This window comes from Leucopleurus acutus (genome assembly GCF_964270905.1).
Source record: "Leucopleurus acutus genome assembly, chromosome: 2".
NCBI classification, from domain to species: domain Eukaryota; kingdom Metazoa; phylum Chordata; class Mammalia; order Artiodactyla; family Delphinidae; genus Leucopleurus; species Leucopleurus acutus.
Genome location: NC_139143.1, coordinates 15,338,394 through 15,361,389, shown reverse-complemented (window position 1 = coordinate 15,361,389; position 22,996 = coordinate 15,338,394). Strand labels below are relative to the sequence as shown.

Genomic DNA, 22,996 nt, shown 5'->3' with positions numbered 1-22,996 from the left:
CATTGAATAACACATTGGAAGACCAATATTGGTTGCATGTTTTGTAGAGGTGTGAGTAATCCATTTGTCTACTTCACTGTGTCCTACGTACCTATTTCCAAACTTATTTCCCCAGATTTTCCTTACATATTAGCTGGTTTTACATTAAAATTTGCTTTTAAATAAAAATTGCCCTTGCAAGATTATAATAATCAACTAGTAGAGAGAATAGGATAATTTGACAAAAGATGAAGATTTCCTCTGGAAGCACCTAGTTCTGACTGGTAAGGTGGATACTTAAAAGTTATGGCCAGGTCTCTCTTGGAAGAGAAATGAAAGGAAATTTGAGTGAAGACATTCTGGAGTTGTCTCTGCCTGCCTTACTAACAAGAAATGCCATACAGACATTTCTCTCACTTCTAAACATTTCTCCAAATATGATAACTTATAGAAAAAGCCCAACTGGCTAGTTGTTTCCCAAATGAGTTTTCCATTTATGAGACAGTGGAGGGATAGAAGTATCAGTTGCTTTAGAATGTTTCTCCTATAGGGTGGGATGTCCCAGACGGTTGAAGAGAGTTTTGGATGTAATAAAACTACATAGAATTGACATCAAACATGCATTTGTAAAGACACACATATTCATATCCAGTCAAGCAGCTAAGAAGTCAGCGGTCCTTTTGCTTCTGTAAGATCATTTTGATGACGTGATTAAATGGATTGAGGTGCGTGAAAGCCAGGGAAAGGGGAGGGGCAAAAGAAGGGATTAGAGGATAAGGTGCACTGCTACTTTAAAATTATGCATGCCTGGCCCCATGCTGGTCCCTCCCACTGCTTGAGGCACCTGCTGGAGGCTCGAGGAGCTCAGTTCCAGGCGGGCCAGCCAGCAGACTGCACTCTGAGTTTCAGGTAACCAAGCGTTCGCTGCGCAGAATCCCTGACTTGGGCACCCAAGTCTTCCATGCGGCCGTCCTGCTGCTGTGGCCTATTTGCTGAGACTTTCCGGAGGTTACCGCAGCGTTGCCAGGCAACCAGGGACAGCGGTCCTGTCACACTGAGGGGCCTGGTTGAAATGCTATAAAGAAATGGTAACTCAGCTTATTTATCAATACAATTACTTACACAGTATCAGGGGTCCATATGTAACCTACACAAAGTCTTATGAGGAAACACACAAACGTTTGCTAAATACTGAGGCGTGGGATGGACAGATGGTGCTGGGTTTCTAATCAGCTTTACCGTGAGCTTAAAGTTGCCGCACATGCTGCAATGAGGCGGGGGGAAAGGCCCAAAGTGCTTTGCCAGCTTTATTCGGGACATCTGCAAGTGAGCTCTGCGTTAGCAACGTCCCGTGCGTGTGTGAAGGAAATCTATATAGTTCTTTACCTTGTGAAGGAGAGTGGTTAGTGCTAATTCCCTGGGGTGGAGTAGCAATCTGAAATTACTGTGTGGGGAAATATATTAATAAAAGTATGTGCACATACGTGTACGTCCAACTGGTTGTCCTGTGGGCTTTTCGAGTGCTTGATTTGCCCGATGAAGAGAGTTACCAAAAGAATGAGTGTTTTACTCTAGAGAGTGTACTTCAAAATGTTTTTAAGAAGTTTAATAATGTTTCCTGGGGACTCGGAATCCCCCTGCTTAGAATGCACCGAAAGTTTTAAAGATGTAACAGTAACAGCTCTTCGTTGACTCTCTGCTTTTGATTCCCAGACACCAGCTGCTACTCATGTCTTCGCCATCACTAAGGAGGCCTCCGGTGTTACCCCAGTGTGAAAAGGCGTCTGCGGTTTGCCGAAAATGGATTTATCTCAATGTTATTTAAAGCACGCCGTGTTAAAGAGTCGCTGGCCAGCGCCGTCGGCCTGATTATTTATTTAGGAACGCTTGATTGGAAGGAGAATGCTTTTGTGTAAACATGAATTGCCTGGCACTTTCTTTGGGCTTCGGCTTCTTGTTTCCCACCCCTAAAACATGGCTCTTTACTTATTTTGCTTCCATATCGTGGGCTGACTCGCAGGGCCTTTTCCCAAGGCTGGAGAACGTGGCAGCTTTCAAGAAGGTTTCGGTGGTGCCAACCCAAGCGACGTGTGGACTCCCAGCCCGAAGCACCTTCTGTCAGAGCTCTGCCGCAGCTGAAGGCCTTCGGGTCTGTCCCCAGCGGTTCTGCATTCAGGATTGTCCTTACCGATCGTCACCCCCCACCTACACTGACCTCTTCTCAGCGGGCCTCAGCGGCTGCATCACCGTAGACCGGCGTGATCTGAGTCCCGATGCCCACAGCCCTTTTGCAAGTTTCATTTTTGGAAATCACCAGAGTTGCTTTGCCTCTCCTGCTGCTGCCAGGTTGGCGGTGTCATTTACTCTAGCTGTGTGGTTGAAACCCGAGCAAGAAGGTGTAATGTAAGTAGCAGAGGGAGTGTAAGCTTTCCTCGGGTCCTGCAAAATCAGTAAGAGTCAAGGGTATTGCAACTTGAATTCCAACCTAGAAATGAAGGCACTTTGAAATTGATGCAACTGAAGACCTACTCCTATATTAGGCTCTCCTGGTCAACTTTATATTCCAAATAATTTTTCCTAAATTCGAAGTATTTTTCTCCTTTCCATGGATGAAGTAAACCCTCAGAGAAGAGTGTGTTAAAATAATTTCATGGCAGGCAGACATATTTACACCTGGCCCTTTTTTTTTTTTTTTCCCAGCAGTTTAGCTAAACTTTTGGTCTTAGTTTTCAGAGGCTCAACCAGGCTCAGTGTGAGTTTTAAGTCATGGGGACTAGCAATACAAATAATGGATATTTTCAAAGTTTTGGTCCAGGTTTGTATAAACAACTTGCCCTTACTAGAGTATACAATTTTCATTAGGCATGTAGTTCTCTGAGGGCTAAGGACTGTGTTGTCTGCATCCTTATTTTCCCAGGAAGAGATGTTTGTTGAACTCATCTTGGAAGATGCTCAATAATGAGTTGAGTAAATGAATGACACTCTATCTCTGAAAAGAGGTCGCTTTTGGCCCTTCGCTTCCTGGCATTTCCATCTGTTAGGAAATATACAGAGAAGCATAAAAGCTTCTCAAAAGCATTCATGCCATTCATCCCAGTAGAAATGCCTTCAGTGAGTTCGGAGGGGGGCCTCCTTAACATTTGTGGTTATTTTCTGTAATCACCTGATTTTCATTCTGTAATGGTTTCTGAAGCTGGTATCTAATGTTTCCCCTAAGTGTTTAGAAACAATCTGGAAACTGGAACGAGTAGGACAGTTTTGAGGCATATTTTGCTCATCCTTCGTCTTCCTGTAGGGCTTTTGCCTCTTCTCCTTGTGAAGTTTTCTTTGTATGAGGATGTTGGCCAAATATCTGAAAACTCATGAAACAAACCAGAAGAGTCTTATAATTTCATAAGCAAATATGACTTAAATATCTTTGGTGTTTAGTTTTAATGCGCCAAGTGAAAGTTGGCATATTTTCATCTTGTTTTATTTGGAGTGAAAATCGTCACAGACCGTTACCCCTATTTCTGTTTGTGCCCTGAAAGAAAACCCTGTTTTCTTACTGTTTGAAATGTCAGTAAATCCAACCTACTTAGTTTATGTAACTAACGTGCAAAGAGTTTTAAAAAATTGTCTCTTGACAAATATGGCTAGGATGAAATATTTTTTTCCAAGCTTTTTACAAGGGATATGTCTCTACCAAATTCATCTTCCATTGGCATCATTTTGTATAAATAAGGCAGAGGAGTATTTATAGAGGCAGTAGCACATGGTATATGGTTTTGAGAGTTCCATGCATCAAGGTCCTTTCCATTCTCAAAACTGAAATACCTGTGGGAATTGGGGGAATTTCAGGGTGTTTGTACTAGATAAGTAAAACAAACAAAACATGGATTATCCAATTATTGTTTATTCAGGAGCAAAATAAATCCAGTTCCTAAATATTTTGCTACCTGCCTTCCTCTCACATTCATTATCTACCCAAGCTAGTATGTTTACAAGCAAACAAAATAGCAAGGAAGATAATCAATAACATATTAAGAAATGCATTTTCAGTAAGCTTGGGGAAATAAGCCTGCATGTGGCAAATACATCCTTGAGTAATGGTCAAATTCTAACTTGTAGATTTAACGCAAGAGAAATGAACAGAGGCAAACTCTTCTTAGATTGTTTAAGACCTAGAGACAGGGAATAGAGAGAAATTCTTTCATTCCAGTGACTTAGAAATATTCACCTACCAAAGGGTTAAAAAAAAAATCACAATAGAATTTCCATAGGGTTAAAAACAATCACAATAGAATTTCCATAAAATCGTATTTCCACTTTATATAAAATCTGTATGTCAACTAAACCTATTTGCCTTATTTAAAATATATGTATTTGGCCTCATAAATTTATCAGCAAATATATGTACAGATAGAGTAAAAAAGTGACAGTGAAATAGTGACTGGTAAGTGTTCTCCGGTCATATTACCTCTCAATTCTCAAAAAGAATAAATGCAAGTGAGAAGGAATCATTTGTGAAAAAATGTGCCCTTTAAGGAAAAGTTTTAAAAACACCTTTAGCAAGAATTCTTGGTTTGCCCAGTCTTACCTTTGCCTCTTCGATTCTTCCTACTCAGATCACTGACTCATTTTTTTGAGGCTCTACTATAAACCAGGCTATGGTGCTATTGTCAGAAAACTCATGATCGAATGGGAAGACGGATGGATGGGTGTTGTTACCAAGGCAGCACGATAAGTGAGCTCAAGGGAAGGCCCCTTACGAACCTTGAGCAGGGAGGAGTCTAGGATCAGGCATTATCCTGGAGATGCTGAGTAGGAGGCAACCAGGTGAAGAAAGGAACCCAGACTCCTCTAGGACTTGATAAAATTCTCCTCCCTGGGATGTACCTACCGCCTTCTTGAGTTCTTGTCTGTGAGATGCAGGCTGATGAGTATCTTTAATAGCTAGTTATTTGGGGGGGGGATGTTGATGGCTACTGTCCATGATATTTCTCTTTAAATAGCAGATGTGGAGGAGTAATCTACTCAGAGGGTCTTCTCTCATCTGCTAAAAAGTTGAGTTGCTAGGTTGAAATGTAATAGGAAAGGGTTGCTTAAGTTCATATCTGTTTCTGCTCAACGGGTACAGAGTGGCTAGGCACATGCAATGATGTAATTAGTATAAAATAAAATATATTAAACATAAATCAGTAGAGAAATTAGAAGACATAAAAAATAAAAATGTCTATTTAAAGGGATGGGAAAAGAGTGCCATTGTGATCAGAATAGAAGTGATTAAAACAAAGTAATTTGATAACTGGCCCTACACAGACCTAAAATTTTTCTGAAAATTCTTCTATTTTATCAAAATATTGCACTGTACTCTTAGAAGATTGGATGACCTTTCCTCCAGGATCATTACCATGATCTCAGTGCCTCAGCTGGGCCGTGTGGTCATGGCGAGCTACAGACACTGGCTTTGGCTTCTGGCTAGCTGATGATGAGCGAAGTAAAGGCTATAGTCGCCCATTCTCCATTTCATCATGAGAATTAAATAGAGCGATTCTGACCTCAGGGTTAGCGGTTTAGAGCCTTCTATGGACACTAACCTCTCTTTACATTAAAAAAAAAAGAAAAGAAAAAAGCTTTGCGCTGGTGACTCAATACCCAAGCCGGATGTGGTGTATTGTGCCGCTTCCTATAAAAGAAATAGCGGAGGAACTAATGAGCCAATAGGCTACGTGTTGGTTTTGCAGGGTGATTCGACCACTTGAGCTCCCATCATGAGTCTCCGATAAAGGGAGTGGAGGTTCTGGGGGAATATATTGTATATGAGAATTCTATTTTTTATTGAAATAAAAGGGCTTCTTCATTGAGAGAAGGCTTGCCCTGAATTTGATAACGTTCAGGTACTTATTCATTGTGACACTTTGAGTGGAGTTTGGGGTCAGTTACACCACCATCACTGGGTGATGGCTTAGCCTCTCTTTCAGTTGGAGGCTGATCTTTTCTCTTTTCTGGTTGCTTCCCAAGGTGTGTTATAGAGAAGACAGCGGATGGGCAGATTGTGTTCAAACTTACAATATCTGAGAAAGAGACCATGTTTTATTACCGCACGGTAAATGGTTTGCAGCCTCCAATGAAAGTAATGACACTGGGGAGAATTCTTGTGAAGAAATGGATTCATCTTAGTGTGCAGGTGAGTAAAATAAAAAATATTTAATATTTGTTTAAACACAGGGATCCATCTTCCTTCCTTCCCTTTAAATGGCATCTTCCCATCAGATTTGAAGCACTACCTTTTAGATTTCAACTATGTGTAAGTGACAACTAAAGAAAAGCGATATTTAAATGACCTAATGATGTATCTCTTGATATACCAGAATTTCCCCCTCAAAATTACTGTGAAAATGCCCACAGAAGGTTGGGACGATCCCATTTGGGGTAGTATCCTCAGGAAATGTTTGTTTTATTTGCTTAGTGTATTTTATTTTGTTCAAAAATGTGGAAGGGCTCTTTTGCAGTCTAGTTCTAATTTTACTAGTCTTGGCAGTATTAAGACCCCTGCCTGGTTTTTACAGTGGTTTTTGGTGGATAGCATCTGATGATATGAATACAATTCGGCTGTTGTGTTAAAATGTTGACCTTAGAACTAATGAACTTCACACATCAGACGCTCAAAAGGTGTTACATTATTACTTCAGTTGTCAACCACAGTTTGCATTCGCCTTAGAAGCTGCTAAAGACTGAGATAACTGTGAGATGGTTGTCAGGAATGGAGACAGTTTATTCTTTGGTTTCTTTAGGGCTCTGGAATGGGCCAGTGCAGCTTAAGTCACCCTTGCCTTTTATACCAGAGGTACTGTGTACTGTAGTTCTCAGTATATGCTCTCATAGGTGTGCTCAAATGTGGTCCATGCAAACCCCATTTGCCCTAGAGGACAGTTGTACCCTCGTGCACTTTATGAAAATAATCTTTGATTTCTCACATTTTTTTCCTCACCCTGAAGCAGGTAGACTTCCTTATGTTACTTACCAGGGTTCTTGGCCTCCTTAATCAATAGAAATTGATAAGAGGCCAGACAAGAGATTCAGGCAAGGCTTTACTGGGGCCCCTGCTGCAGCAGCGGGGAGAAAAAGCAAGTAACAGATTCCCTTGCTCGCTCCCTGAAGGGGGTGGAGCTGATTCCTTATATGGGGTAGGGTAGGGGTGTGTCCAGGGGTTGGGCCACAGTGGTGGCTTAGGTGTTCTGCCCACCCCTTTGGCGGTGCTGTGTGCCGGGGGCACGTGCGATCCCCTGCTTTTGCTCTGGTTCTTCAGAAGTGGCAGTTGTTTTTTTTTGTCTTTTTGTATCTTGTCCATAATTTGCCCCAACTGGACATGCATGCAGTTATTTTTAGTCCCTTATAGTTTCTTTCTTTATATTTTGTTGCTCCAGGAAACATTTGTCCAGGTGTAAACACTGCAGCAAAGGGTCCCAGGTTCCAGCCTATCTCACTTAGAAGGTCTTGAAAATTGTTACTTGGATTTTAAAGTCTCTTTCAGCATAGCTGCCGTTATTGAGGACGTAAATACGCTTGAAACATACCTTTGTTTGGCCTGGTAGTATGAAATTCTGCCATGTATGTGCACTGCAATGCATTAAAAGCCTAAGGAAGAACATTTACAATAGAAATGCAGAGAATTAGCAATGATTGATTTCCATAGGATGGTATTGACACAGTGATATTCAGTCATCATGTTAGACTTATCTACTCTGCTTTTCTTTTTTTTTTTTTTTACATCTTTATTGGAGTATAGTTGCTTTACAATGTTGTGTTAGTTTCTGCTTTATAACAAAGTGAATCAGTTATACATATACATATGTTCCCATATCTCTTCCCTCTTGCGTCTCCCTCCCTCCCACCTTCCCTATCCCACCCCTCTAGGTGGTCACAAAGCACCGAGCTGATCTCCCTGTGCTATGCGACTGCTTCCCACTAGCTGTCTACCTTACGTTTGGTAGTGTATATATGTCCATGCCTCTCTCTCGCTTTGTCACAGCTTACCCTTCGCCCTCCCCACTCTGCTTTTCATTAGGATATGAGTTTAGAAAATTTGGTTGTCAGGACGCAGAGGTTTCCATGCCACCAGGGTTGAAAGGACCGACAAAAAGATAGGTCACGTGTGACATCTGTAGCATATGATGGATTCAGTGTGTCATGCTTGCCTCTCATTTGTCAGTAGTTAGCAGATAGGGGACTAATTTGTTCTATATCTTATCCATTCCACCCACTGACCAGACCAACAGAATTGTGTTATGATGTTTCCATATAAAAAATGGAAATAGAAACCACTGCAGAGGGGCTTCCCTGGAGGTCCAATGGTTAAGACTCTGCGCTTCCACTGCAGGGGACGCAGGTTTGAGCCCTTGTTGGGGAACTAAGATCCCGCATGCCGCCGTGTGGCCAAAAAAAAAAAACCACTGAAGACTGAAGAAATGGAATCTTGAAACGATGTTGAATAGCTATATTTGTCGCATATTTTTATATCGACGCTGATGAAAAAAATGCTTTTTACTTGCCTTTATTTTGCCTTATCCGTGAAAATGTGCCATGTTTTGGCAGGCAGTAGTACATTAAAAGCTTTACAAAGAAAGTTTAAAATTCCAAATGTGAAGACGTAACCATGACTGAATTACTCCCCTGGGAGTCAGATGCTCTTAGCGTGCCTGTTGGAATCAACATTATCATTTCAGTACATGTCAAATGTGAGTCACTTCCTAGTCTAGGCAAAATTTCTTTATAAATCTTTAAATCGTCCCCTTCTTTCAAGAAAAGGTTAAAGTACTTATGATTTAATGAGACTGCTTTATTTCATAACCGACTATCAAGAGAAAATTTGTCCTATCCAATTTGTGGTCTTCTTTTATTTATTTACTTTTACATAAGTTCCCCCCCCCCATTCTACATTTTACGTTAAAACTACAGAATGAAACAGTCCTAAATCATTAGAAAAGCTGTGCAGATCGCTTATTTATTTGTCTGGCATTTATTGATAGATTTGGGGGTACCCAGCATTATGGAGACCTGGAGTCATTCAAATAAAAATTAAAGAGCAATTATTTAAATTGGAGTTCTGCGTAGGGTGCCTTTAAACTGGAAACAAGTCTGAATACATTTGAGATATTACAATATTTATAATAACTCAGAGATGTTTAATAAAGAATGTGCTCATTCCTTGGAAGTTAATACAAAAAGCAGTGGGAAGAATAAGAGATGAGGTGTAGAGAAATCTGACTCAAGTAATGCTACTCAGTAGTTTTAACAAATACACTTGACTCAGTTTTCTTATGTAGTAAGAGGATAGGACTAGATGAACAAAACCAGACTTCCTGGAATTCTACGTTAAAAAGTAAGTGACTTTGAAAGTATGGAAAGCTTCTAAGTTGTGTAGGGTTGTCTAGACAGAGATGGTAAGTGACAGAGCTTCGTCCTCAACTGACCATTGGGTTTGTGCTTTTTTCTGCTTCCCCCTGCTATCTGGTATTTACACAAACATTTTTTTGGTAGATTTCATAGCCAAGATATGGACAAATGCAGCTTGTAACTCTTTCACTAGTTAACTGCAAAGAACATATTTTAATATGAAATGTAACTTATTCTCTGTTGCCTTATAATATAGTGCATCCAAATTCTGTTTGATTTTGAGGTTAGGGACTTCATAATGCTGGGCATAGGCTAGAACACACAGATAATCTGGCTTAGTCAAGTTAAAAATTGCAAGTCTGTAGTGTATGCATATATTTTTACTCATCCTCCAATATGGCCACAATCAATGAATTTACATGGTATGTGTGTATATAAAAATAAAACATCTTTACTCATGGAGTTGGCTCAGAATTTAACTTAGAAAGACACAAAATTAACCGATCTGACCTTACACCTTACCTCAGACAGTTCACTCAGTATCAGCTTTCCATCAGTAAAATCAGAATTCTAATTTACCAAATCCAGAAAAAGAAATGAGTTTTAAATAATTAACTCCCTGGGCAAAAAAAAAAAAAGCTGCTAGGAAGAGCCAGACATACCAAATGTTGGAGGTCTAGTTTCCTAAACAAAAAATGCCTGATGTTACAGTAATGGATCTAACAGCTTTTATTCAAGAACTAGCATTTCGAAGCTTCAACCTGTTGGAAAATGATTAGTTTTTAAATTAATATTCATTCAGGGACTTGAACCTGACATGATTGCCAATTTAAATTTCACTTTGGAGTTTAATATATTGGCTATTTCAAATTATATCAAGCTGCAATTCGTTATGTCATATATTTTGTACTAAAACTGGAAAAAAATCAATTCAGACTTTTTATTATCGAGTGGGGAACACTGATAACATTAGCAGATTTTTTTTAAAGCTTAGTTTTCATATTGAATCAGCACATGTTATAGTTATTTTAAGAGACCTCTTCGGATTTCTTTTTTTTAAAAAAAAGTTTTGAAAATATGTAAAAGGATTTTACTTCAGCAGGGGGCTTGTGGGTAGTACAACTTGGAAGTATATTGACATTTAGTTGCACATCATTTAAAAGTAAAACCTCAGAGTTTTATGAAACTCTGAAAACTGTTTTCCCTTAAGTAGTACTACACATTTTATAGGACAAATAGCATCAAAGAATCATTAGTATAGTAACCCATTAGTAATTATGCTAAAATGCAGTCAAATAATTATGTACTATAATGAGAAGCTGATGAAATACTGCAAGTATGGACGCAAGAAATAGTTCAGCAGTGGGGTTTTTCACATCATCTATGTCTTTTGAGAGCTCCTCGATACACTGACAAGTCAAGAGCCACAGAAGGTCCTAGCTACAATAAAGTGAAAAAGAGCAGTTCTAATCTGATACAGTGAAGGAAAAAAATGCATGGGTAAATAAAGTTTTAGGGATCAACAGACGAAGAATAGGAGTTTCATAGTCATAGTTTGTTCATGAAAAATGTTCTTTGATTTATGTATTCAATCTGAAAAAGGGAAACTATTGATGGTTCTGGAGAAAAAGAAAATGCAATTTAACCAACATTTGTTAGAATAGATAAACCGACTCTCTCAGTGAATCTCTGGAGTGTATGCCCATGTGCACGCTTTATAAAGGTATTGCCATGTCTCTGTTGATTGAGGGAACATAAAACGTCCTCGCAGCCTTATGGAAGCTTCCTCATTCATTTCAGGAAGCTCTGTGAACTGGGATTCTCCTGGGGGCATCACCTCGACTCCCACCACAAGAGAATCTCAATCCATATCGTTCCTTTAATAATTTTCATTGCTTTAAACTGTAACTATTTACATGTATATGAAAGCCTTCTGTTTGTAGCTAGCCGACTGAATATCACCCAAGTTAGGGGAATAGTTTGTTATTCGAAATGAAGTAAAGATCAATAGAATTTAACAAAGCTTTTCAGAATAATCAGCTGAAAGTGATGATAATAATAACAGCTGTGATTATTGAGTACTGACTAGGTGAACTGGATTAAAAAAGGAGCCTTAGAGAGGTTAAATTATCTGCCGGAATTTACAGTCTCAATTTTCTCTGACCTTTACCTAAAAAAATAATAAATTGCTGTGAACCTAGGTCACTGAAGACAGAAGAAGTAGTTAATTATCAAAGTTCTCTGAACTCCCCCTGACAAAAACCAAGAACTGAAACAAGACATTTGTAAAGTAAATAAAATATAAATGAATTTTCCTACGTTTGTACATATTTGTAATGCTTCACATATTTACATGATTTGTACAAATAATTCAAATCAATATAGTTTACAGTCATCTCTCTCAGGGATACAGGTGCCTTAAATACATAACAGGATATCATTTTATATACAGTTCTGCCCAATATCTTTTTGCTTTATGACAGTCAGGAAAGACTATAGTGGATTAAAGAAAGAATAATCCACTTAACCCACCCTGATCACCTGGTCCGTGGCATACAGAACCAAGCCTTTTGCAAGTATACCTTAAAAATAAGGGGGAATTCTTCCCACTTGATTATGGAGAAAGGTAAAACCCTCCAAGTGAAAACATAAAAATTATTCTCTGTACATTTTTGCATGAGACTTTAAACTATAATATTTAGCCAAAAGGCAATGTTTAATTCTTGATATTTTACTTAAAATTTGTACAACCCTAGGAAAATTATGTAGCTCCTTGAAATGATAGATACCTGTGACAATTGGGAACAAAGATAAACCCAGCCTATTTAGCTTCTACTGTAAATGACATGTAAAGAAAATAATGTCTGATAAAGTACTTTTATAGTCTGCTGTCATGGAGCTTACAGTCTATTGGAAGGAAAAGACAGACAATCACACCAAGGAAAACCGAATTATAACTGTGATATGTTCTGTGGGATCATCTGAAGGACAATCTGATCAAATCTCTGAAGTCAAGGAAAGCTTACTTTGAAGAAATTGTATTAGATACGAGTATTAGTTTGCTAGGCCTGCCCTAAAAAATCACTAGCTGAGTAGCTTGAAATAACAACAATGTATTCTCTCCCAGTTCTGGAGGCCAGAAGTCTGAAATTAAGGTATCTGCAAGACCATGCTCTTTCTAAAACTTATAGAGGAGTAGCCTCACTTGCTTCTTCTAGCTTCCGGTGTTTGCCGGAAATCCTGAGTTTTTAGATGCATCGGCCTCCTCTCTGCCTCCGATATCACATGGCCATCTCCTCCCCTGTGTGTGTGTGTGTCAGCGTCTCCTCTTTCTGTAAGGACACCAGTTATACTGGGTTAGGATCCAACTAATCAGTATGACTTCACCTTAACTTGATTATATCCATGAAGACTCTGTTTCCAAATAAGGTCATAGTCACAGACATGGGGGGTTAGGACTTCAGTCTGTCTTTTGTGGGGGGACGGAATTTAACTGATAACAGTATATATTCAAAAGAACATACAGGATTGAACTAGGTGACCAGAGTAGAGACGAACATTTCATCCATGCATAGCAAATAGTGCAGATGCCCTTTTGTAAAAGGGACTTTGTTGCATATGCGATACTGAAAGGCCAGTGGAGGTGGAGTGTAGCAGCCAAAGTGTAGCAGCATGTGAAATGTAGCCAGAGCCATTGGAAGATGCTATGTTTTCAAGATCACTGTTGGCCATGTGAAAGTGTTCTCAAGAGAACTCTACTGAGATGCTTTATGCAGCGAACAGGGGATGAGGGAGGAAGTGGGGGGAAGTAAGGAAAATGTATGGCCTGAGCAGATTATCTTTTCAGAAGGACCATGTTGGTTGCACTGAAGGAGAACAGTTTGCATGAGGACAAGAAAAAAGTGTTGTTAGGTTACTCTTAGAGCCCAAGTGAGACACCTTGAACCATGATGGCAATAGCAGATACACAGAGAAGTGGTCAGCTTTGAAAGCTATTCAGGAATTAAAATCAAAGGGCTTGTTGATGGAAGGAAAGTAGAGGTTAAGGTAAAGGGAGATGATAAATCCCAGATTTCTGGCTTGGATGATTGCATGGCTAATGGTTTCATTTGCCCAAGGAGAAGTACTGGAAGAGAGTCAGAACTTTGATATTTAGTACTTACAAACTAGACTGCAGCTCAGAGCAATAATTCTCAACTCTAGAGATCACTAGCATCATTGAGAAACTTTCAAAGCTATTCAGATGCCCACACTCCATTGTGTCTTCATTGGTCTGGGGTGGGGCCCAAGTATTTTTTCTTGTTCTCCTTCCTACCTTGATGGATTACAAAGTGTATAACAAAATAAAATAATCAGAATTTAAGACAGGAAATGACTCATTCCAATTCAGGTATGTCAGGAAAGATGCATAAAGAAGGTAGGATCTGAGTTAACTATTGAAGGAAAAATAGGCTTTTAAGGTGGAGAAGAGGAGGAAGGAAGAAATTCTACATACCAGGAATAGGTGGGCAATGCCTGGAAGATGAAAATAGCAAAAGATGTTAGTAAGCCTCAGGGGGTCTGAGTTTCTTAGAAAGAAATATATCATGTGTTAAATGAAAAAGGCTGGAAAAAGTGGCTTAGAGTTTTACATAGAGCTATGAAGTCTTTTGTTTTTGTTTCTCCCTCTGACAGACAACCCAGGTTTTTTCACCTGCTCCTAATCCAATCTATTTCGTAACTATTATTCTCCATTAGTATATACACTATATATATATACATACATATATATACATGTATATGTATATACATACATACATACATATATATATATATATATACACACACACCCCAAAAGAAAAGGTTTGTCTAGCTGATGTATGCAAAAAGATGAACACACCTCTCATTGTAGTGTTTACCCTTTACAAGTCTGAATGTTATCAGTCTAATATTTCATGGCAAAAATTTAAGTTCAGTAAGTAAGACCTTTCCTCTGGAAAAACCTCTAATCAAAATCTAAAGCAAGCTATGGATAAATTAACATTTAAACGTAGAAACCGATATTTGAAGAACTTAGCAATTTTTTTCTGCTAGAAAATGGTTGATTCTCAGCCAATAGCTAGAAAATGTACAATATATGCAAAAGGAAAATATATACAAATATTATAGTGCACAGTTATTCCATACACTACTAAAATTGAAAACTGCGATAAAAAGGAAAGTATTTTCCAACATCTTCTTATTTGTTTCAACAATCTCTGGTCTTGCCAATGCCACTATGGTAATTCTCTCAAGTTTGTAATGGTTAAAACTTGATGGTAGTGCTTTTTAAAACCTATATTATCTAATGGAATTGTCATTTATATTATATCACTTTCATCTAAAAGCCAAATAAGACAGATCATTTTTGCTTCTTTTGAGGGTAGGCATTTTTGTGTCCACGGGGCTAAGTGAAGCCTTCAGTTATACATGAACAATTCCCACTAAAGTCAAAAAGAAGAGCGCTCATATAACCTAGGGCAGAATTTGGCCTATGGTATGTATCGCTTGGTAATGGAAGAGAGAATATGACTTTATTTAAACATGGCCTTGAATAGTTTTCTTTTCCCATATATTTTCCCTTGGTATTTCTCTCTCTCAAATGCGACGTTCAAAAATATTCCAAGCAGCTGTATTGTTCTGGATGCATAATAAGAGCATATGTTCAAGATACCAGTTTAGATATCTCTAAGCCAAAGAAAGAACAGTTAAAATAAAACAAATTATAAAAACTTTTCCAAGAATGGAAAGGCTTTAATAGATTTGTTAATCTTCCAATTATTTAATTATAGCAGAGAAAAAATGATATTTATATATACAATATATATATAATTATGTGTGTATGTATGTCAATATATATTTTTTGTAAGTGTTCATATCAGGAAAAGCAGTCATTCTGCTTTCTAAAGACTACATGAGATAATCCCTGAAAAACATTGTATATTCTAGAAGTAGAAAACTAGTTGGATTCTCTTGTTTATGATTTGTGTTCATGGTTCTCAATCTAGGGAGAAAAGAAAGAAAGGAAAAAGGAAAGGGCAGGGAAAGGACATAAGGCATTCCAATTGGGGGTCGGGGAGGAGAGGAGAGCCAGAGACGAAGGGCTGGAAGAGGAGACTCAGCTCGTGCCAGTTTCACTGTAGTGGGGTTGACCGAGAAAGTTTAGATTATGGATGTACAATATGTAATGTTAAGTTTGTTGTTTTCTGGGATGCAAATCCATTGTGTTATTGTAGTTATTTGGCCAAAATCGATTACAGGTAGCTATTTTGAGGGGTTTGGTACCTTAGGGAATTTATATAAAAGAGTTGGGTTCAATGATTGGGTTGAATGAGAGGTAGCAGTAAACTGGAAATAAGATGAATTCTGTGGGAATACACATTGGGACAAATGGTGACCATTATTATTTAATCCCTTCAGATACCTGTAGCAGTCTCAGACAGAACATCTCAAAGTTTGTGGGAAGAGGCATTTATAAATATTAAAGAGAAGTGAGACCCAAGAAATTTTGAAAACTGGGGAGCACTAAACTTGGAGAGGTCCAGTGTAGATAGCACTTCTTTGTTTATTTTTAATTAACTTTTTTTGAGATAATTGTCGACTTGCAAACATTTGTGAGAGATAATACTGAGAGATCCCAAGTAGCCCTTACCCAAGGGTAACATCTTGCAAAACTATAGCGTAATATCACAACCAGGATACTGACATTGATACAATCCACCCACTTTATTTAGACCTTCCATTTTTCTGGACTTGTTTGTGTGTGTAGTTCTATACCGTTTTATCACATATGTAGATTTGTGGCTCTATCATAGTCAAGATAAAGAACAGTTCTATTACCATAAGGCTACCCCAAATTTCCTTTTTATAAACACACCCAACCTGTTCCTTACTTCACCATGGATTTCATATTTTTAATATATTTCAGGGCCTGTGCCTTTCCATATAAGTTTTAGAATAAACTTACCTGTGTCTACCAAATGTCTTGTTGGGATCTTGTTAGGAATTTCATTGCATCTCTAGATCAACTTGGGGAGAATTGGTATCTTTTAACTATGCTGAACCTTCCAATACGTGAACAATTTAGATCTTTGATTTCTTTTATTGGTATTTTGTACTTTTCAGCATACAGATCCTGTGCATGTTTTGCTAAGTTTATTCATAAGTGTTAAATTTTCTTTGGAGTGATTGAAATTGGTCATAGGTTTTAAATTTTAGTTCCCACATATTTTTTGTTATAATACAGAAGATGTTACTGATTTGGGGGGCTTGATCCTATATTTAAAAACCTTGCTGAACTAACTTATTAGTTCTGAAAGTTCTTTTGTAATTTGTTGGGATTTTCTACATAAACAATCATGTTGCCTGCAATTAGGAGCAGTTTCTTTCTTTCCAGTCTGTGTGATTTTTATTTCTTTGTTGCAATAGCTAGAATTTCTAATACTACGTTGAATAAGAGTGGTAATGACAAACATCTTTGCTTTGTTTCTGATCTTAGGGAGAAAACATTCAGTTTTTCATGAATAAGTATAATGTTAGCTGTAGATGCTCTTCATCATGTTGAGAAAATTTCCCTTTATTGCTAATTTACTAAAAATTTTCATCATAATGAGTGTTGGATTTTGTTAAAGTCCTTTTTTACATTAATTGATGTGATTTTTCTTCTTTAGCCTGTTAATCTGGTTGGTTACACTGATTGATTTTCAAATGTTTAACCAACTTTACATACCTGGAATAAATTCAACTTGGTCATGATGATTCCTTTTATATGCTGCTTGATTTGATTTACTAGTACTCCTCTGAGGAATTTTCCATCTGTGTTCATGAGCTGTATTGATCCATAGTTTTCCTTTCTCGTACTATCTTTTGGTATTAGGTTAATGCTGTCCTCATAAAATGAGTTGGGAAGTGTTCCCCCCTATTCTGTTTTCTGAAATAGATGATGTAAAATTAGCGTTAATTCTTCCTTAAATGTTTGGTAGGCATCTCCAGGTTTAGTGAAGCTGTTTGGAGATGTCATATTTGGAGCTTTTTAATTAAATTGAATTTCTTTAATTCAGATTGTCTCTTTTATCTTGGTTGATTTTAGGTAGTTTGTGGTTTTCAGATAATTAGTCTATTTCTTCTAAGATGTTGAATTTGTGACTTTAATATTATTCATCTTATCTTTTATGACCCCTTATTATCATTTTACTGGCTATAGGATCTGAAGTGATATCACCTGCTTCATTATTGATACTATTCGTGTCTTCTCTCTTATAATTGTTAGTCTTGCCGAAAGTTTATAATTTAATTGATATTTTTGAAAAACCACGTTTCTCCTTGATTTTCCTCTAGCGTTCAGCTATCGTCAGCTGCACTGATTTCTGCTTTTATATTTATTATTTCCTTCTGTCTGCTTGATTTGCGCTTATTTTGCTCTCTTTCTGGGGTTTCTTGAGGTAAGAACTTAGATTGATATTTCCAGACCTTTTCTCTTCTTAAAAGCAAGCAGTAGGTTTAGTGCTGTGATTTAGTGTGTAATTTAATTTAATGTTTAATTTAGTGTTGTAAATATTCCTCTTTGTACTGCGTTAGCTGTATCACAAATATTTTAGTATGTTGTATTTTCACTATTATTCAGTTCTATGTATTTTTTATTTTTGCCGAGACTTCTTTGACTCATGCATTAATTACAAGTAGGTTGTTTAGTTTCCAAGCTTTTGAAGATTTAACAAAATTATATTTCTGATGTTGATCTCCAATTTGAATCTATTGTGGTCAGAAAAAACCACTGTTTGGTTTCAGTTCTTTAAAATTTGCTGAGTTTTTAAAAAATGGTCCCACGTTCTTGGTGAACGTTCTGTGAGCACTTGAAATGCCAATCTCTGTCACTTATTTGGTGTATTTAGACCACTTACATCTAAGCTTCTTAATGATGTGATAGACTTATGTCTGCAATTTTGTCATTAGTTCTCTGTTTCTTCGGATTTTGGTTTTTCTGTTTCGCTTTTCTTACCTTGTTGTGGGTTACTTGAACACATTTTAGGATTCCATCTTTATTTATAACATTTTTGGTGTATCTTTTTTGTATAACGTTCTTAGCGGCTTAGGTATTACAGTATATATAATTAACTTAGTCTACTGACATTGATGTTTTGTCACTTCAGTTGAAGTGTAGAAACGTTACTTCCATTTAGGTCCCTTTACCTACACTGCTTTTTAAGTATAATTGCCTTGAGTGTTTCCTCTCCATACATTGAGCACCACATCAAATGGTGTTAAAGTTTTTGCTTTGACCATCAAATATTATTTAACAAACTCATGATAAGGATAGTTTATGTATTTACTCCTAATATTACTCATTCTGATGTTCTTATTTTCTTCCTGAAATTCTAAACCTTTTGTTGTCATTTTGTTTCTCTTTAAAGGACTTTCTTTAGTCCCTCTTTAAGAGTGAGCTGGATGAAAACAAATTCTCTTAGTGTGCATTCAACTGAGAATGTGTTGATTTTCCCTTCATTCCTAAAGGATATTTTTGCTGAATGTAAAATTTGTGATCGAGAGTTAATTTCTTTCATTACTTGAAAAATGTTGTGCCGCTCCTTCTGGCTTCCATCGTTCAGGTGAGAAACCTGTTGTAATTTGAATTGATATTCCCTTATAAGTTTTGCATCATTTTCCTGTGGCAACTTTCAAGAGTTTCTCTTTGTGCTTTGTTTTCAGAAGTTTAATATTGAATTCCTTGGCATGAATTTCTTTGATATTATCCTATTATTGGGAGTTTGCTCAGCCTTATGAATCTGTACGTTTATGTCTTTTGCCATTTTTCAGTGTTTTCAGACAATATTTCTTTCAATATATTTTCAATGTCACTGTCCTCTATGATTCTAATTATAGAGATACTATCTCTTTGTTACTGTCCCACAGATCCTTGAGGCTCGCTTCATTTTATTTCTTTTAATATTTTTTTCTCTTTTGTTTCAATTTAGGTAAATACCATTGATTTGTCTTCAAGTTCACAGTTTCTATTCCATCATCTTAACTTGACTCTTGAGTCCATATAGCAAGTTTTTTAATTGTCTCAAAGTTTTGTTTAAAAAGAATTCTTAAATTTCCATTTGGATTTTTTATTATAACTTCTATTACTTTGCTGAGATTTTCTCTTCTTTCTTCATTCACTTTGAAAGAATTCACAATTTCTTGTGGAAGTATTTTTATGCTTTTAAATCCTTAGATAATTCTTGTATCTGATTCATCTCAGTGTTGGTATTGGTAGATTTTCTGTTCTCATTCAAGTCATAGTTTTTCTGGTTATTTGTATGACATGTGACTTTTATTTTATCCTGGACATTTTGGATACTATATTATGAGACTCTGGCTCCAGTTTACTTTTCGTTTTATCATTAGGCTGTCCCCCTATTGAGATCTGACACAATGGCCAGGTGAATGTATATGTTCAGTTTCCCACCTGTTCCTGTCACCATCACCCCACTGGTGGCCTTGTTGCAGATGATGGGTTGGAAGGTTAGCATTTTCAACACCTCCTTGATGAAAGTGGGCCACCTATCCACCCACCTGTCATCTCCAAGTGCTGATGGATTCTTTTTTTTTAATTTGATTTTTATTTTATATTGGAGTATAGTGGATTTACAATGTTGTGTTAGTTTCAGGTGTACAGCAAAGTGATTCAGTTATACATATATCTATTCATTTTCAGATTCTTTACCCATATAGGTTATTACAGAATATTGAGTAGAGTTCCCCGTGCTATACAGTAGGTCCTTGTTGATTATCTGTTTCATATATAGTAGTGTGTATATGTGAATTCCAAACTCCTAATTTATCCCTCCCCACCACCTTTCCCCTCTGGTAACCATAAGTTTGTTTTTGAAGTCTGTGAGTCTTTTTCTGTCTGTAAATAAGTTTATTTGTATCATTTTGTAGATTCCACATATAAGTGATAACGTATGATATTTGTCTTTCTTTGTCTGACGTACTTCACTTAGTATGATAATCTCTAGGTCCATGAATGTTGCTGCAAATGGCATTATTTCATTCTTTTTTATGGCTGAGTAATATTCCATTGTATATATGTGCCACATCTTCTTTATCCATTCCTCTGTCGATGGAGATTTAGGTTGCATCCATGTCTTGGCTATCGTAAATAGTGCTGCAATGAACATTTGGGTGCATGTATCTTGTTGAATTATGGTTTTCTCCAGATATATGCCCGCTGAGCCCCACTGTCACCAGGAGGGGGAAGCACATTGCTGACTCACACCCCTTTGTGACTGTGGGATGAGTAGAAGCTCAGCTTCTTGCTGGTCCCCATTGATACCAAGGAAGGGACAGTGGAGTGTCAAGTAACCCCTCTCCTGTCACCTTATTCTGCTTCATGGATGCCAGGTGTAAGTGGAGGCTCAGCTTCCCCTTGGGTTCACTTCACAAGGAAGTAAAGAGGACAGTGGAATACTGACCAGCCCTACCTCACACCACATCCTTCAGTCTCACTAACACAAGTTGGGATGGGGGCCCAGCTCAGCTCCCCATTAGGCTCACTTGGTGGGAGTTGGGTGTGAAACAGAATACAGACTAGTCCTGATACACAACACTGCATTCAGTCTCATTGCCATGAAGTGGGTGTAGAGGTACAGCTCTCACCTGGGCTCCCCTGACACCAAGGATTGGGGGAGATAAAGTGCTCACCAGACCTGGCTCACGCTTCCTTTCCTTGTTCAGTCTTACTGATGCTTGGTGAGTAGGAAGGGTCAGCTCCTGCTAGGCCCTGGCAGGGGGCAGTGGGGGGAGTGGAATGCTGACTCGCCCTGCCTCTGCACCTCCTCATTAGGTCTCCCTGTTGTCAGATGGGAGGGTAGAGTTGGAGTCTCAGTCCTTGCTGGGCTGAGGTTACAATCCCCTGGTGAAGAATTGGAGTACAGCCCGCTTCAGTCAGGTGGGGATGGCAGATCAGCTCCCCTCTCACCCTGCCAATACTATTTTGAAAGGGGATCAGAGTGCCACCTCCTTCCGTGGAGCAGGGTATAGAAAATAAGTTCCTTACTCTTTGCCACCAGTACTCCCCCTACCGTTAGATTGGAGAGTTGCCTGCTTTCGCCAAGTGGAGAAGGGAAGAACAGCTCTTTGTTGGGTTTTCAGCACCACCCTGCAGGGAACTAGAACGCTGCCTGCTTTGCCAGGGGCGATGGAAGATGAGATCTCTGAATGGCCCTGTCAGTTCTACCAGGTAGGGGATTCAAGGTACTGCAGCTTACTTCTGGGTGGGAGGGTGGGATGAAAGGTTAGCCTCTTGATGGGCTCTGTTAGAACCATGAGAGAGCGTGTGTTTATGTGTTTCTCTGGTTTTTCCACTGGTGTCTGGCTGAAGTAGGGCAGACATTGCCTAAAAGGCCTTTTATCTTAGGCCACCATTTTCCCTGTCCTTTATCTAGGAGAAGTAGACTATTCTTGGAATGTATTTTACCTGTGCCTGTTGGCAGTTCTAGGATAGATGCTTCTGGAATGCTCTGCCTGGGGTATATGGGCAGTAATAAGAATACTAGGGGATTAACTGTCATGTTGTTTCTCAAATCCTGAGGTCCCTAAGTTTTTTTTTGCCTTCTTCCCACCTTGAAGAGTCCTCCTATACTTGTTTGTCATGTTATGCCTAGGGTTTTTAAATTATGGAAAGAGGACCTGGGAGGAATGGGACTCCTCCATCGTTGTCAGAACCAGAAGTCCCCATGTGTTAAAGGGGACCTTGTCTACCCTTTCTTAACGCTGTTTACCATAAACTCTTCATTATGTTTAAAACATGTTGGCTAAAATGGTGGGAAGTAAGGAAGAATCCTTCACAGAATGAACTGGATATAGGAAAAAGATGATACACTGGTCAAATATTGCAAAGTCAATTTGGACAAAGCTAGACATGGTCTTATTTACAAATAAAAATTTCACATGCGTTGCAGCAGTGTTCAGCTGTCCTGACGAATTATAAAATGCTTTATGAGAAACCTACGGGTGAGCATTTGCAGATTCTCATAACGTTTTCCCAGTAACTCTTTTGTCAAAATAGAAGTTAAGAGGTTGAAATGGTTTCTGAACCAAATATCACACCAGATAAATGTAAAATAACTCCATAGGCCAACAAGGTGTGTCCTTTATTGCCTGGGATTATTGCAACTGCTGCAGCTGGCAGAGATCCAGCCCTTTCATGTGGGCAAGTCCAAGATTAATTCTCAATTAGAAATAGAGACTTGATTCAAGGGCAACATTTAACTTGGCATCAGTGTGTCAACATTTCAGCCAATTTAGGTGACCGTGAACACTTCAGAGGAAAGAGATTGCTGTTTCATATTAAATATAGAGTGGAGCTTGGAGAGATAAGGTAGTTTGTACTTTTTCGCATTATGTTTCAATTAATTTTGGCAGGTATGTCTTTTGTAGCAACTTTAGGTGTCGAAAAGCTACTTGGGACCCCTCAAGATTTGTCTCTTTCCATGTGAAAGTGACCATCATCTTGGTTTATATTTGATTTGTGAATGAGGTACATAGCTGTCTTATGATGCAAAAGCAATTGTCACTATTTGCAGATCTCATGATGGAGAGTTTCTTGTGTTAATCTATGTAGTTTGATGTTCAC

The 22,996-nt window shown here is 38.2% G+C and overlaps 1 protein-coding gene across 1 annotated transcript in view; it reads left to right on the top strand.

Moving 5' to 3' along the window:
• Window positions 1-1,897: 1,897 nt before the first annotated feature.
• USH2A (usherin) overlaps window positions 1,898-22,996 on the top strand; it is a gene marked incomplete at both ends in the record, with an annotated part of 783,425 nt that continues 762,326 nt past the window's right edge. The window contains 2 exons of the mRNA XM_082834448.1: window positions 1,898-2,382; window positions 5,983-6,148. Coding sequence (XP_082690574.1) covers window positions 1,898-2,382; window positions 5,983-6,148 — 651 coding nt within the window. The remainder of the gene's footprint in view (window positions 2,383-5,982; window positions 6,149-22,996) is intronic.